This window comes from Carcharhinus amblyrhynchos, chromosome 27, assembly GCF_965287045.1.
Source record: "Carcharhinus amblyrhynchos chromosome 27, sCarAmb.v2.hapA, whole genome shotgun sequence".
Lineage (NCBI taxonomy): Eukaryota > Metazoa > Chordata > Chondrichthyes > Carcharhiniformes > Carcharhinidae > Carcharhinus > Carcharhinus amblyrhynchos.
The window spans coordinates 32,919,230-32,935,244 of record NC_137350.1 but is presented as its reverse complement, the minus strand read 5'-3'; the positions used below and the strand labels follow the sequence as shown (position 1 = coordinate 32,935,244).

General features: G+C 41.7%; 1 protein-coding gene across 1 annotated transcript in view; it reads right to left on the bottom strand.

Moving 5' to 3' along the window:
- med1 (mediator complex subunit 1) overlaps window positions 1-16,015 on the bottom strand; it is a 50,694-nt gene that overhangs the window by 18,647 nt on the left and 16,032 nt on the right. Inside the window, exons 7-13 of the mRNA XM_080213881.1 lie at window positions 15,863-15,934; window positions 15,085-15,159; window positions 12,129-12,202; window positions 10,492-10,581; window positions 8,060-8,171; window positions 2,585-2,709; window positions 613-734 (exon numbers count right to left, since the gene is read on the bottom strand). Coding sequence (XP_080070007.1) covers window positions 613-734; window positions 2,585-2,709; window positions 8,060-8,171; window positions 10,492-10,581; window positions 12,129-12,202; window positions 15,085-15,159; window positions 15,863-15,934 — 670 coding nt within the window. The remainder of the gene's footprint in view (window positions 1-612; window positions 735-2,584; window positions 2,710-8,059; window positions 8,172-10,491; window positions 10,582-12,128; window positions 12,203-15,084; window positions 15,160-15,862; window positions 15,935-16,015) is intronic.

Genomic DNA, 16,015 nt, shown 5'->3' with positions numbered 1-16,015 from the left:
GGGGATAGGCCCTGCCCATTGAAATTGTAATGATATTCACGTTGGTGGCCTCTGCAGTGCACAGAGTGTGGGAGATTGTAATGTGAAGTCCGATTGGAGAAAAAAAGTGCGAATTACTCCAGTTTTCCCATGATTTCAACACTTCAAATTTGTTTTGGGAGAATTCCACCCAGTGCGTCTGCCATGTGCAACTACTTGAAAATTGACACAATGCAATATTTAATTCAGGAGATATAACCTCAACTTGCTCTCTGCCTTACTAAAAGTCTTGCTATTTTTACAGTTTGAGCTTGAGAGAGCTTTCATGTGAGGATGGTGAACATCAACAGGTTATTTAACTGTGGAGGAAAACACAGTCAAATCTGACTTGGTTCTTACTAAACGCCCACACAGATGCATGCCCTCCAATAGGTACCGATGAATATAAGGAAGAGCACTGGCTGATGCTTACACTCTCAGATCTTAGGGTGGTGGGGCTAATAGTGTCCCAGCTTAAGTCAGCTAATTCAACATGGAAACACAAATCAGCTAATGAATAAATCAAAGGTAATGTTTCAAATGAATCATCAAGATTATTACAAGTGGATAAATGCCAATAATATTGTCACTCACAGCATAAAACCGCATGTTGTGCTTCAAAGTTGATGCGGTGCCATCCTTCCCTGAGAGTACAAATTGCGTGATCAGTTCATAGAGTGGAACCAGAGTGGCAGGAGGATCGAAGAGCGGGGTACCTACCCAAAAAGATACACAGTCATGGGAAGAAAGTAGAGAATCACATGCCGTCAAAGTGTGAACTTGCGATTCTTCTGTTCAGACTGTATATCGAATATAATGGGCACATTTCCAAATTCTGGTTGACTCTTGAGCCAAAATGGCCATAAATGGTATACGCTATCCATTCCTTATTCAAAAAATGGTGAAAATGTTACAGTAGTTGCTCATATTTTAGACTCCATAGTCCGTAATCTACTTCCGTCAATAGGGTGCAATAGAAACATACATTTAATTTCCTTGTAGTATCCACTTTCACTACTAGATGGCGTGAGCATGCTTATTAAAATTTAGCAGTAGATTAGCAAATATTCAAATCAACTGTGTTAATTTCTAGTTTGAAAACATTGTAAATTCAGACTTTATTTTTAAATTCATTTATGGGACATGGGTGTTGCTGGCTGGCCAGCATTTATTGCCCACAAATCGTTGCTTGGACGGCAGTTGACAATTAACCACATCGTTGTGGCTTTGGAATCAAATGTAGGCCAGACTGGGTATGGGCGGCAGATTTCCTTCCCTAAAGGACATTAGTGAACCAGATGGGTTTTTACAACAATCGACAATGGTCTCATGTCATTTGTCGATTCTTAATTCCAGGCTAGATTCTTAATTTAGACTGAAGTGTTTGATCCTGGACTAGGGAAACAGGACTGATTCAATTTAGCAATCCAATCTTACCGTCCCAAATTCCTCTTTTACCTCAGAAAAGTGTCGGGTAAAACCCTTCCAAGTTCTCTGGGATGTGGGGCATGAATCTGCAGGGTGATAACAGAAATAGCTGATTCTGCTCCCAACCAAATTTTAAAGAGATTAGAAGCAGGAACCCAGAATGATTTTATTCTTTAAAAACTCTCTCTTGTCTACGGGCACTGAGTTTTTCCTCAGCTGGGATCAGCTAACTTGACATTGATCTGGGAGTCAACCAAGCAGCACTTTGGCAGATCCTGAGGTTTCTAACAGTCTGGTTTCCTTTAGAGGGCCCTGCAGGCACACTTACTTCCTGAGCCCTAAGCTGTGGAACTCCTTCCCTAAGCCTCTCTCTCCCCTCCTTTAAGACACTCCTAAAACCTACCCCATGTCATCTGCTCTATTACGTCCTTATGTGGCTCAGGGTCACATTTTGATTGTTATTGTTTCTGTGCCATATCTTGGGATTCTTCACAATATTAAAGGCATGGAATAAATGCGAGTCATTAAAATAGAGAATCTGCAACATCAGAGAAAATACCATCATGTAATATCTCACAACGTCCTGAGTTAATAAGCATAGTGGAACATTGGTTAGCACTACTGCCTCACAGTATCAGGGACCTGGGTTTGATTCCGTCTTTCAGTGACTAGTTTGTATGGAGTTTGCACGTCTTCCCTGTATCTGCGTGGGTTTACTCTGGGTGCTCCCTTTTCCTTCCACACTCCAAAGTTGTGTGGGTAGATTGATTGGCCATGCTAAATTGCCCCTTATTGACCAAAGATGTGTAGATAGGTGGATAAATGCACGGGGTCACAGGGATAGTGTGGAGGTGAGCCTGGAAATTTGGTGCCAATCAATGGGTCAAATGGTTTCTCCTGCACTGTAGGGATTCTATGAAATAGTGATCAACAAATTAAAAATATCGCAGTGAAACTTTAAAAACAGCATACTGTGCCAACAGTAGAATTTTGATCAAGAATACAAGGAAATACTTCAAACTTCCATTGTTTAATGCTGCTAAGTGTTACCAAACTGGAATAGGCAAAACCCTTGAAGGACAAATATGATGTCACCCTGCACTCAGGTTTCTCTCGTGACCAGTGCATGTAAACTAACCTAAGAAGTTCTGAAGTTTCTGAATGCAAAAAGCTGATACAGGAATTGGCCGTGGAAATTTTAGGAAGAAACAGGCTGGAAGATCCACACTGTTGGCATTAGTCACAGAAGAGAAGGAAGGTGTGCTGGAAGAGAAAAAAAAGAGGCAGGATTATTACACAACTACCCAACAGTCAGGATGCTGAGACAGATTTACCTGCAGCACTTCAGGTCTCTTAAGCTGTAATGTTGACCAGAATCTTATTTAGCTAGTCAGTATCAACAGAAAACAGGAAATATTTTGTTTAATGCAAAATAATAATACTAATATACCTAAATATATATACCTAGATATAAATTTTCTAATATTTATTGTAGGGCACCCTTAATTTATCAATTCAAATTGCTCCCAGTGTTACCACCATTACAAGCGTTTTTGCCAGAATTTAAGATGTCTGTTTGGTTCCTCCATCACTAAATCAGAGGATTGAGTTCAGGTCCCAAAATTGGCCATCAGCACATACATTATCCAGGTTCACATCCTGCACCATTCTGTGGGAGTGCTGCATTATCAGAAATGTGGTCTTCCAAATAAGATGTCAAAGCAAGGTCCCAGCAGCTTGGTCTTGTGGTTCAGATGGATGGCAAAGATTGCATCACACTCTTCGATTAGACGGTTCTCCCAGTGCCCAAGCCAACATTCACCCCTCAACCAGCAGCCATGAGAAACAGATGAACTGGTCATTAGTTCACTTGCTGCCTGTAAGCCTTTGCCTTGGGCAAAATGACTGACTACCAGTTTATTCCATAACAATGGCTACACTTGATAAAAACACTATGAAGCATTTTGGTATCTCTTGAGGGCATAAGCCTCATTGCAAACGCAAGCACCTTCTTTACTTCATCCTACCACTGTGCAACATAAAATACTAAATTTTGGAAAATGAAACCTATAAACTAACAGATGATTGGTATTTTCAATAATTATGGTAAATAAAAAGAATAGAGTTGTGCAAGGCAGACACCTAATTCACTATTACTAGATGGCATTGTGGCTTTTGACACAATCTAGTTCATTGCCATGGCGGCACAGTGATTAGCACTGCTGCCTCAGCACCAAGGACCGGGTTCAATTCTGGCCTCAGGTCACTGTCTGCGTGGAGTTTGCACATTCTCCTCGTGTCTGCATGGGTTTCCTCTGGGTGCTCTGGTTTCCTTCCACACTCCAAAGATGTTGAAGTTAGGTTAACTGACCAGTGTCAGGGGGATTAGCAGGGTAAATAGGCGGGGTTACGGCGATAGGGACTGGGTAGGATTCTGGTTGGTGAAGAATCGATGGGCCAAATGGCCTCCTTCTGCACAGTAGGGATTCCATGACTTACAAGATGATTTAAAGAAAAGCCTGGGAATTTGACAATGGGCTTCTCTTCTTATTTAGGACTGGAGTTACAATCCCAGCTGATGTTAATACTAGACAACTCAGACCCCAGGGCTTCAAAGATCCAAAATTTTTTTTTAAAAACATGGAAGGAAGTGACTGAACAAATTCACAGGAGCCTGCTGATGAACTTTAACACAAATAAAATATTTATTCAAACAAAAAATTGAACTATATTACACAAGACAAAAGAGGTGGGAAAGATCTCAGTACAAACACAAGATGACAATTCAAATTCCCACTGTACCTTTACCCCAGCAACACATAAACCAGTGAAGAGTTAGCACTACTTTGTCACAAACATCTTCTCATTTTGGACCGGGGTAGTTGCAAATGGCTTTCTTCTAGTGAATTCCTGAGCATTCACTCGACACATTTCACCCAACTTGCACCTCTCCCCATGACACCCAAGCACCACACACTTATCATTGTTCCCTCAACAGCAGAGCAAACTAATGAATTCCCTAAACCCTTTCAGCAGCATCTTTGCTAAGATGATCACTTTACTGAGTTTTATAACTGATTATTCAGTTAACTACTGACCCAATAGCCTGATGAGTTTCTTCTCAGAGTTGAAAATCACTGTCTTCACCCCCTGACACACAGCACTACCTGTCTCAACTCCTGTCGTGTTCCGTGTCTCGGAGGTTCACCAGATTGATTCTGGGGATGAAAGGTTTGACGTATGAGGAGAGATTTATTTGGGCTGATACTTGGAGTTTCTAAGAATGACAGGGCATCTAATTGCGGTATATAAAATTTTTTAAAGGGATCGATAAAGTAAATGTAGACCAAATGTTTTCTCTTGTGGGGAAATCTAGAACAAAAGGTCACATCTATAGGTTGAGAGGTGTAGATTTAGAAGAGATGAGAAGGAACTATTCTCTTAGAGGGTGGTGAATTTGTGGAACTCGCTGCCCCGTAGCGCTGCATAGTCCGAATCGTTGAACGGTTTCAAAACGTAGATACATTTCTAACTAAAAAAAGGATAAGGGTGAGCAGGTGAGGAGGTGGATTTGAGATCAAGGAAAGATCAGCCAGGATCTGACTGAACAGTGGAGCATGCTCGAAGGGCTGAATTTGCCTATTTCTGCTCTAATTCCTATGTTCCTATGTGTCACTAAATCACTGTTACTAGGCAATGGTAAAGCATTTGAGTTTCTCTCCCTCGTAGAATCAATGAACATTCAACCCCTTAGAACCCACCTCTTTAAGTTTGGGGTAATAAGACCTTATTAAAATGTACATATGCAAACAAACTCAAAATACCTGACCTTTTAGTCAGGAAATTATCCAATCTTCCAGGCACCAAGACTGACAAACCATCTAAATGAAACTGAAACCATTTTACCTTTTTAACATACTTATATGTCCAAATTAAAAGTTATATAATGTTCATAATGGTCTGTGACACTAGGGGGCCTATTTTAAAATAATTCCTGCACCAAATTTTGCAAATCAGCAAACAAAACCGCAGAGAACATAAATTAACTTACAACATCAAAACATATTACATAAAATCACCAAAACGAAAGACAGGCTTGGTAAGCACCTAACAAATAGTTGCTCTCACTATGGTTGACGGATGGTTTGTTATTGAGATGTTGCAACCTTTAGCAGCACACCCACATGGTTTGGCAGTCAAAAAAACCTCTTCCTGCAGCTGAGGCTACACAAACTACAAATCGAGTGTTAGATTGAAGGGGCTGTGGTTTTGTACCAAACCAGAGCATACCATATAAACCTGGAGTTAAGATTCAACTTCCAGTCAGTCCCTTTCCCCTGCTCTATCACCGTAACTCTGCATGTTCATTTCTCTATGTATTGAACACATGATATGCAGGGCAGACTTTGGTTAAAAACGAACTGAGCTTTGTTAACGGTGTGTGATCTCTTCCATGGCTGCTTCGTCTGTTTCCAACACTAGGTCTATTACATCATTTCCAGTGCACACATCAATACAGCATAGCTCCAACAGGAATAAATACAAATACATAACACTCTCATGTGCCCATCCAATTTCCTTTGGAAATCACTGATTGTGTCAGCTCCCACCAAACCCGTAGACATTGAGTTCTATGTCATTACCACTTGCCGCATTAAAAAAAGTTATCTTACCCAAAACCTTCAATCTGCGTCTCTTAACCCTTGTACCACCAGCTAATGGGAACAGCTCTCCTTTGTCTACTCTACAAAATCTGTCACAACTTGTCAACCTCTATCAAATCTCCCCACCCTTCTTTGCTCCAACAAGAAACACCCCAGTTTTTCCAACCTCACCTTGTAGCTAGAATCCCTCATTCCTGAAATCAGTGGTAAATCTGTTAAGGACCCTTGCAATCTTCCTAAAGTGTGGTGACCGGACTCCCATGATGGCACCGGAGTGAGGCGACTTCATGCAAGTTGTGACTTGCATACCTTCTATTTCTATCTTTTATTCTCGTTTCATGCTTCTAAAACTTCATTCTAACCCTTTTAAATTCTCTAACATAGCTTTAATACATTCCTCCTACTTTGCATTAAGTTGATCTTTCTCTACACCCTAGCTATGACTCGAACACTACATTCTACACTCTCTCGTTTCTTTCTCTAAGAATGGTATACTTTGTGCAGTGCGCAAGAAACAATACTTTTCATTATATCCAAATACATGTGACAATAATAAATCAAATCAATCTTCTACTTGTGGGTTAACCAAAGCTTTTGAAAGGTTCAGCACAAATGGCCTCAGCTATTTACCATTTATATAGATGATCTGGAGGAGGGGGCTGAGTGTAGGGTGACGAAATTTGCTGATGACACAAAGATGAGTGGAAAAGCAAATTGTGTGGAGGGTGTGGAAAGTCTGCAGAGGGATCTGGATAGGCTAAGAGAGTGGGCGAGGACCTGGCAGATGGAGTATAATGTTGGCAACTGTGAGGTTATCCACTTTGGCAGAAATAATAGTAGGAGGGATTATTATTTAAAAGGCAAAAAACTGCAGCATGCTACGGTGCAGAGGGACCTGGGGGTCCTTGTGCATGAGTCGCAAAAACCCAGTCTGCAGGTGCAACAGGTGATCAAGAAGGCGAATGGAATGTTAGCCTTTATAGCAAGGGGGTTAGAATATAAAAGTAGGGAGGTCTTGCTGTAACTGTACAGGGTACTGGTGAGGCCGCAGCTGGAGTACTGTGTGCAGTTTTGGTTGCCGCACTTGCGGAAGGATATATTGGCCTTGGAGGGAGTGCAGAGGAGGTTCACTAGGCTGATACCGGAGATGAGGGGGCTAGCCTATGAAGAGAGACTAAATAGACTGGGTCTGTACTCGGAGTTTAGAAGGATGAGGGGGGATCTTAGAGAGACGTATAAGATAATGAAGGGGATGGATAGGGTAGAGGTAGAGAGATTCTTCCTGCTTAGAAAGGATAGCAGGACTCAAGGGCACAGCCTCAAGCTAATGGGGGGAGGCAGTTTAGATCGGAGTTGAGGAGGAACTTCTTCACTCAAAGGGTGGTGAATCTCTGGAATTCTCTGCCCGTTGAAGTGATGGAGGCTACCTCGGTAAATATATTTAAGTCACAGGTAGATAGGTTTTTGATAGACAAGGGAATTAAGGGTTATGGGGAGAAAGCGGGAAAGTGGAACCGATCCACTTCAGATCAGCCATGATCTTATTGAATGGCGGGGCAGGCTCGAGGGGCTAGATGGCCTACTCCTGCTCCTATTTCTTACGTTCTTATAACTTTTCTGCTTTTGTACTCAACTTTACATATGAAGCCCAAACCCACATGCTTTGCTAACTACTCAATGCCCTGTCACCTTCAAAGATATACTTAGTTTTTGATTCTGGATTCAAGCTGCATTCACTTCATATTTGCAGTGTTATCAACCTCCAGTTTTTGGTGTAAATGCATATCGATGAGGATAATTATTAGGAACGTCATCAATTATTGCATAGCCAAGTTAGGAAAATCCCTTTCAAGACTATACTTAAACTATTACTTCCAAACTGTGGCACTTAATGAGCAAGGATTTCTTTAAGCCCAAATTCCCCATTCATCAACAGTATGATTCCTTACCCTTTATTGTCTGTGGGATGGGAGCCAGTGATCAGGGGAGCTATGGGCAGTTTGTACATTCCCGTGGGGCCCTCGATCGTTACAAATACATTCATGCCCAAGGAACGGGGAACTGCACAGGGAGAATAAAAAACAATTAGCTGCAGAACTGCAACAGATCAGAACAGAAAATAAACAGAAATGCCAAATCCCTGCTACTTAAACGTTTGTTACCTATAAAATAGCAATATACAAAATAATGCATGGGTCTGAGTGTATCACAAGAACACTTAAACTTCCATGGTTGAAGCAGTTTATAATACTCACCTAAACTTATTTATCAGTCTAAAAGGAAAGCTTTTCTAGAGTCTGTTACTTCCACCATGTGTATTGCATTTTTCTTTTATAGAAGTTGGAATTATGATTGTTGCACTTATGTGCTGTTTTTGATCACATCACAGGAATTAAACATCTTGCCAAAGTTATAATACTCAGCTGACTGACGTAGGATTATGATAAAACAATCGCATTTTAAAATGGTCTAAATTAAGTCCGATAATTGAGTTGAGGAGGAACTTCTTCACTCAAAGGGTGGTGAATCTCTGGAATTCTCTGCCCGTTGAAGTGGTGGAGGCTGCCTCGCTAAATATTTTTAAGACGCGGGTTGATGTGTTTTTGATAGGAGAGGGGATTAAGGGTTATGGGGAGAGGGCGGGAAAGTGGAATTGAGCAGCGACAGATCAGCCATGATCTTATTGAATGGCGGGGCAGGCTCGAAGGGCTGGATGGCCTACTCCTGCTCCTATTTCTTATGTTCTTATAATATCAGGTGTCCACAATGCTGGAATAGATGGTATGGCTTCAATATCAGTCTGCCCTAAACAGCCAAAACATGGGGTGGTATGGTGGTTAGCACTGCTGCCTCACAGCGCCAGGAACCCAGGTCACTGTGCGGAGTGTGCATATTCTCCCTGGTCTGTCTAGGCTTCCTGTGGGTGCTCTAGTTTCCTCCCACAATCACAAAGATGTGCAGGCTAGGTTGATTAGCCATGTTCAATTGCTCCTTAGTGTCAGGGTGATTAGCAAGATAAATACATGGAGTTACAGGAAAGGCTCTGAGTGGGATCGTTTTTAAGGCAGGCTCAATGGGCCGAATGGCCTCTTTCTGCATTAGAGGGATTTTATGATATTGGCCAAACGTAGATGGAAAACGTATAGACGGTTCCATTAGTTTTACACGGAATTAGGTGGAAGCGTGGAGCAGACTTCTCAAGTCAGACGATCTTACAGGAGAATTAGTTGGATACTCTTTTAATGAAAGATTTCACTGAAATATTAACCTACTTTTCACTGTCTGAGGAACTAGAGCGAGATGCTGCAGCTGCTCCCTTAACATGGGCCACAAGCTTCCAGGGTAGGGGAAGGGGCTAGGACAATGCCTATCCACACTATTCTCAGAGCCCAAGAGTTGGATGCAAGGTAGGACTTATGGCAGGGTTGATAGCAGTCTGTCATATAAGCCACCAGAGAGTTACAGTCTCAGTGTGAATTCCCAACCCGATCCACAAAATGTATTGTTTTCGGCCCTTAGATCCAATATTTACTTAATGTTGTCATGAGTTCATCAATCCCTTAAGTATGTCACTCTACCCTGGTTTCTATTACTCAGCGAAAGCTGTATCTAAAACCTTTGATTTAGGAGGAGAGAAAAACAAATCACAAAGTAAAGTTTATTTATTAGTCACAAGTAGTCTTACATTAACACTGCAATGAAGTTACTGTGAAAATCACCAAGTCACCATACTTGTTCGGGTACACTGAGGGAAAATTTGGCATGGCCAATTCACTTAACCTGCACCTCTTTGGACTGTGAGAGGAAACCGGAGCACACGGAGGAAACCCATGTGGACATGGGGGAGAATGTGCAAACTCCACACAGTGACCCAAGCCAGGAATCGAACCTGGGTCCCTGACAGCAGTGCTAACCACTGTGCCATCGTGTGTCACAAAATGGAGTCCCTTCCAAAAATAACCTGCAATTTATTTGGAGGCGCACATACGTTAGTTACGTCTAAGGTTTCTGTAAGAAAAATGATCAATTCTATGATGGAATAAGTCCAGACACTATAATACTAATTGCTGTGTCTATTTTCTTCCTTGGAGATACAAGGGCAAAGGCATCGACAATACATCAAATCACTTTTGAAATGGACAAAATTCTAACTTGTATGTAGTCTTTGACTGCTGATACATTTGATTCAAAATGAAATTGGGGATTAATTCCCCCCCGCTATAGCTCAGTAGGTTCCTAAATAACAGAGTGTTCTTAGCACATTCAATTATACAACTCTACTAGATCGAGGAAATTGCATCAAAAACTCCATTTATCAAGAACTCACTGTCCTGGATGTTACTCTCCCAGCCCATTAATTTTCTACTGACAATAAGCATACCATTATTTTCATTAAGGTTCAGAGATGCACCAGTTCCCTCTTCAAACAGGTCGTAGGGAGAGATGTAGTACTTTAAGTTCATTAAGTGTCCTGTAAAATCAAGCAAAGATATTTTGATTCAAAACACATCCAACATTAAACACCTGGTGGAAACAAAATTGAAAGCACTGGAAATACAAAGATCAATTAGCACCTGAAAGATAGCTTTATGTGGTATCCTTCAACACTTTTAATGAGGGATTTCACTGAAACATTAACCTACCTTTCATTGTCTGAGCTAAGAACAGGAACTAGAGCGAGATGCTGCAGAACTGCTGCGGCTGCCTTAACGTGAGCCACAAGCTTCCAGAGTAGGGGAATGGGTTTGTGCTGGGACAGTGTCCATCCACACTATTGTGGTAGCCCACGAGTTGGACTTATGGCAGGGCTGAAAGTAGCCTGTCTTACAGCAGACTATTTTAAGCAGTACACTACTGCAAATGGTCAATTTACTCAGCAAACATACTCTAAACAAACTTTAGCAAACAGAACTCATGATCAAAGCTACAGCAACATCTCCCAATCAAAAAATGGTGATTTGCCTAGCAAAATTCAGTGAGTGAGGCTAGTTACAAATACAAATTTTATGCATAATGTCAGCCCCCAACAGCACAGTCACCAGGTATGACTGACACGGAGTTACCTGATCATTTCCACTCTGACTAGGCAGATTCACAGAATACGACAGTGCAGATGAGGCCCTTCAGCCCATCGAGTCTGCACTGACGCGTGAAAGGCCCTGGCCTGCTCACCTGATCCCACTTGCCAGCACTTGACCCATAGTCTTGAATGTTATGGCGTACCAGTACTCATCCAGGCACTTTTTAAAAGATGTGAAGCATCCCTCTTCCATCACCCTCCCAGGCAGCACATTTCAGGCCGTCACCACCCTCTAAGATTTTGCTCAATCCCCCCTCAACCTCCCACCCCCCAACTTTTAACTTGTCTGTCCTCGTAACTGACCCTTCAACAAAACATAAGAACATAAGAAATAGGAGCAGGAGTAGGCCATCCAGCATCTTTTATCCAGCCCCCCTTTTATCTTGAGGCTGTGCCCCCTAGTCCTACTGTCTTTTTTGAGCGGGAAGAGTCTTTCCACCTCTATCCTATCCATCCCATTCATCATCTTATACGTCTCAATGAGATCTCCCCTCATTCTTCTAAACTCTAACGAGTACAAGCCCAGTTTATTCAGCCTCTCCTCATAGCTCAACCCCCTCAACTCCGGTATCAGCCTAGTAAACCTCCTCTGCACTGATGAACGGAACAGCTGCTCTCTATTTACCCTGCCCATGTTCCTCATAATCTTGAGCACCTCAATCATGTCACCCTTCAGTCTTCTCTGCTCCAGAGAAAACAACCCATGCCTCTCCAAGATTGATGTTACTATTTGTAGTCTAAGGGAAGGAGGTTAAACTAAAACTTAAAAGATTGCTAACAGTTCTGAGACTATCTGGAGCTTTACAAATACACAGATGAATTCCATTGCTGCTATTGTTTCAGTGGTATAACAGTTAAAATCAATCACCCTCATGCCAAACTGTTTATCTAGATACTGTTCGGAAATAAGCACAGATCAAATATTGAAAGTAACATACCACCACTCCTTGGGGTAAGATAACCAACACTTCCTTGAAGTATTGTATCAAGGTTACTTGCATTTGTTGCTAATCTACAACAAGAAGAATAAAAAAGTTTTAATGACAGGATTATAAAACCAATGCTGCAAAATAACATTTCTAACTGATAGTCTGAAGGATTTTGTGAATTTTTATCATATTCCAATGCTCCTATCCAGTGCATTCATAAATAATGAAGACCCTATTTAAATATCCAGCTCCCTTGACGGCTTAGTCAATTTATTGAGTGAGAAGCTAAATATAGGCACTAGGACATTCCCTGTTCTGATGCCTGGAACAGCAAGTACTCCACATGAGAGTAATCAGCCAGAATTTGCACCCTTAATTATTATCCAGCTATGAAGATGGGGAGGCGATGGCCTACTGGTATTCTTGCTAGGCTATTAATCCAGAAACTCAGCTAATGTTTTGGTGACCTGGGCTCGAATCCTGCCATAGCAGATGGTGGAATTTGAATTCAATTTTTTAAAAATCTGGAATTAAGAATCTATTGACGATCATAAAACTATTGTTGATTGTCAGGAAAAACCCAACTCGTTCACCAATGTCCGTTAGGGAATGAAATCTGCCATGCTTACCTGGTCTGACCTACAAGTGACTCCAGAGCCACAGCAATGTGGTTGACTCTCAACTGCCTTCTAAGGGCAACTAGGGATGGGCAATGAATGCTGGCAGCCAGCGACACCTCAAGTTTCACAAATGAATAAACTTAAAAGATTTGCACATGGTCACTGGGTGAAGACAGGAACAAGCTTGGCCTCTCCGCAGTCCAAAGATCAACCCAGTGAGCAGCGTCAGCGTAACATACTTCAGCACAAAGTCAATATCTTCAGGAGTATAAGGGGAGAAAATTGACAAGAAAAAATAATTTAAAACCTTCCAATCAATAGTTCAAATATACCTTGCTTTCAATGCCGGCTTCAACTCCACGTCTGTAGTGACAAAATAATTGGTGTCCAATGCACTTGTTACATGTAGCATATCAGTCAGAGACATGCAGTGAACGAATGCCCTTCATCAGCTAAGAGATTTTAATCTGATGGACATTAGAACCCTGCAGTAGCTCATTCGACTGAGGACCCCAGCTCCTGAATCTGACACAATCCATGTCCACATCAAAGGCAGAAAATCCAAAATGCAACCCTTAATATTAAAAAAATTGTAGCCTAGCTTCAGGTATGCAGCAGATAAAGTGAAAACATGATTAAATATTTTAATTGCACCGTAATTGGATGCTTTTTAAAACTTTTTCCATTCACAGGATGTAGGGATCGCTGGCTAGGCCAGCATTGATACAACAGTTTGATACAACTGAATGGCTTCTTGGGCCATTTCAGAAGTTAGTTAAGAGTCAACCACATTGCTGGGGTCTGCGATCACATGTTAACCAGACCAGGATGGTAGATTTTTTTTCCCTAAGGGGCACGAGTGAACAAGATTAATTTTATGAAAACTGACAATGGTTTAACCAATAATGAAACAAGTTTCCAGAATGTCCTATGTTGATTGAATTTAAATTTCACTAGCTGCCATAGTGGGATTTGGATCAGTGATTCCAGAGCAAGCCTCAGCCTCTGGATTACTCATTCAGCAACACTATCACTTTGTCATCACCTCCCCTAATGCCGTGTAGGAATTAGTTGCTGCTACTAAAAATATTCTTTAACAGCTGTCACAGTGCACCAATGCTCATCTTTAGTCCTATCCTTCAATTCCAGTTAACTTTTAGGAGATTGTTCCAAGATTCACCACACTTTTTGTGATATATTTTGTGTCGAATATGGTGACGTGATTGCCAAAAGTTTACTGGGCACTAAAATCCGACTGGACAACACTGACCTAAATAATCATAACTGGAATGTTAAATCGGCTACAGGGAATTGGCAGAAGTTAGGGTTTCAATTCCTTTCCTGTAATCCAACTGGAAAATGTATGAGCATTTCAACTGGGCTTGAATGTGAGGCTTCCATGGAATGGCAGCAGCATGGTGGCACAGTGGTCATCACTGCTACCTCACTGCACCAGGGATCCAGTATCACCTCCAGCCTTGGGTGACTGCCTGTGTGGAGTCTGCACGTTCTCCCAGTGTCCGTGTGGGTTTCCTCTGGGTGCTCTGGTTTCCTCCCACAGTTCAAAGATGCACAGGTTAGGTGGACTGCTCATGTTACAATTGTCTCCTAGGGTCTCAAGATGTGTAATATAGGGGGATTAGTGGATAAAGTACATGGCGTGATGGGGATAGGATCTGGGTGGAATGCTCTGTCGGAGAGTTGGCACAGACTCAATAGGCCAAATGGCCTCTGTCTGCACTGTAGCGAATCTATGACAAAGGTTAGCCAGGCAACATAGTCTGTCTCAGGACACACGTGCCACTTGAGTGCCAGTGGGACTGTCCCCTCAGCACAAATCAGCTAATCTTCTGAAGTGAGAAATGTTTATATTTGTGATGGATTTCATAATTCATGTGCTTGGGTGAGGAATTTAAATGTCAATCACAGCAATCTGCAAACCTTTAGTTCATAATCTCTATATGAAATGTCTTGCATCGATAATCAGATTTCAAATTAAAGCTTTCAGTAACTTGATCACAACTAGGAACACAAAGGAAACAATAAAAGCATGAATACAACATATGTCTGAATGAGGAACCCACTGAGATTGTTCCAATCACAGCTGCAGGAAGTATCAATGCTCCTTTCACTTCACCGTAGCTGCACTTCGACGGTTAAGAATCTGTACTTGTTCAAAATCAATCCCACACAGGTTCTTCTCACCGTTCGTGGAAAGCCACTGCACTTACATTATACAGAATTATTTTCAACGATCTTATCTCTTTCATTAAATCATTTTGACTCCATTCGTCACAAACCAATCTCAACAATAGCTGCAGCAAATTACAGAAGTGACGAGTTACCTGAACATGTGTGCCATCTTTGAAAGGTCAAGCTCTAGGGACTGTAGAGCCAAGTACATCTTAGTTTTCAGCTTACTGCAGGACAAGAAATGAAAAACTGAGAATGTAACATATCCCCGATTACCCATATTCTCAGCTATGCTGAAATATCTCCAGGCAGTCAAGCAGTGATCTGTGCTGCAGGCAGCACTAAGAGGAGCACACTGATCAGGAGAGAAGGGCCTTTTCTCTATAGCTATCTTTGTGTTCTATATTACTCTTTTATGGGACTATTGAGATATTCCATTCGGGTGTTCTTTACGGTTATGCACAGTGGTCAGTACTGCTGCTTCACAGCACCAAAGACCCGGGTTCAATTCTCAGCCTCGGGTCACTGTCCGCATGGAGTTTCCACATTCTTCCTGTGTCTGCATGGGTTTCCTTTGGGTGCTCCACTTTCTTCCCATAGCCCAAAGATGTGCAAGTTAAGCTAACTGGCCATGCGAAATGGACCCTACTGACAGGGGGATTAGCAGGGTGAATATGTGGGATTACGAGGATAGGTGGGATTGTGGTCAGTGCAGACTCGATGGGCCCAATGGCCTCATTTTGCACTGTAGGGATTCTATGATACTAGCCTGTGACCACCTTGATCCCAAGTTTTGTGATTGGCTGTGCTAGGTCAACATAAATGTTAGCATATTTGCATCAGGTCTACATATTTCTGCAAACAATTACAACAACACTTACAAATTAGTGAAAAGTTGGGGAAAAAGAGATAAAAACGTCCGTTACTTACTTGTCCCCAGGGAGTTTATATAGATTGACAAGACCTTTAAGATGTTTCGAGAATTCCAAAAAATTCTTCTCTCTGCAATACAATAAAAACATTAGCTTCCATTATCAGAAAAGTATAATACAAAAGCAATTTTTCAAGATATGTTCATTTCCC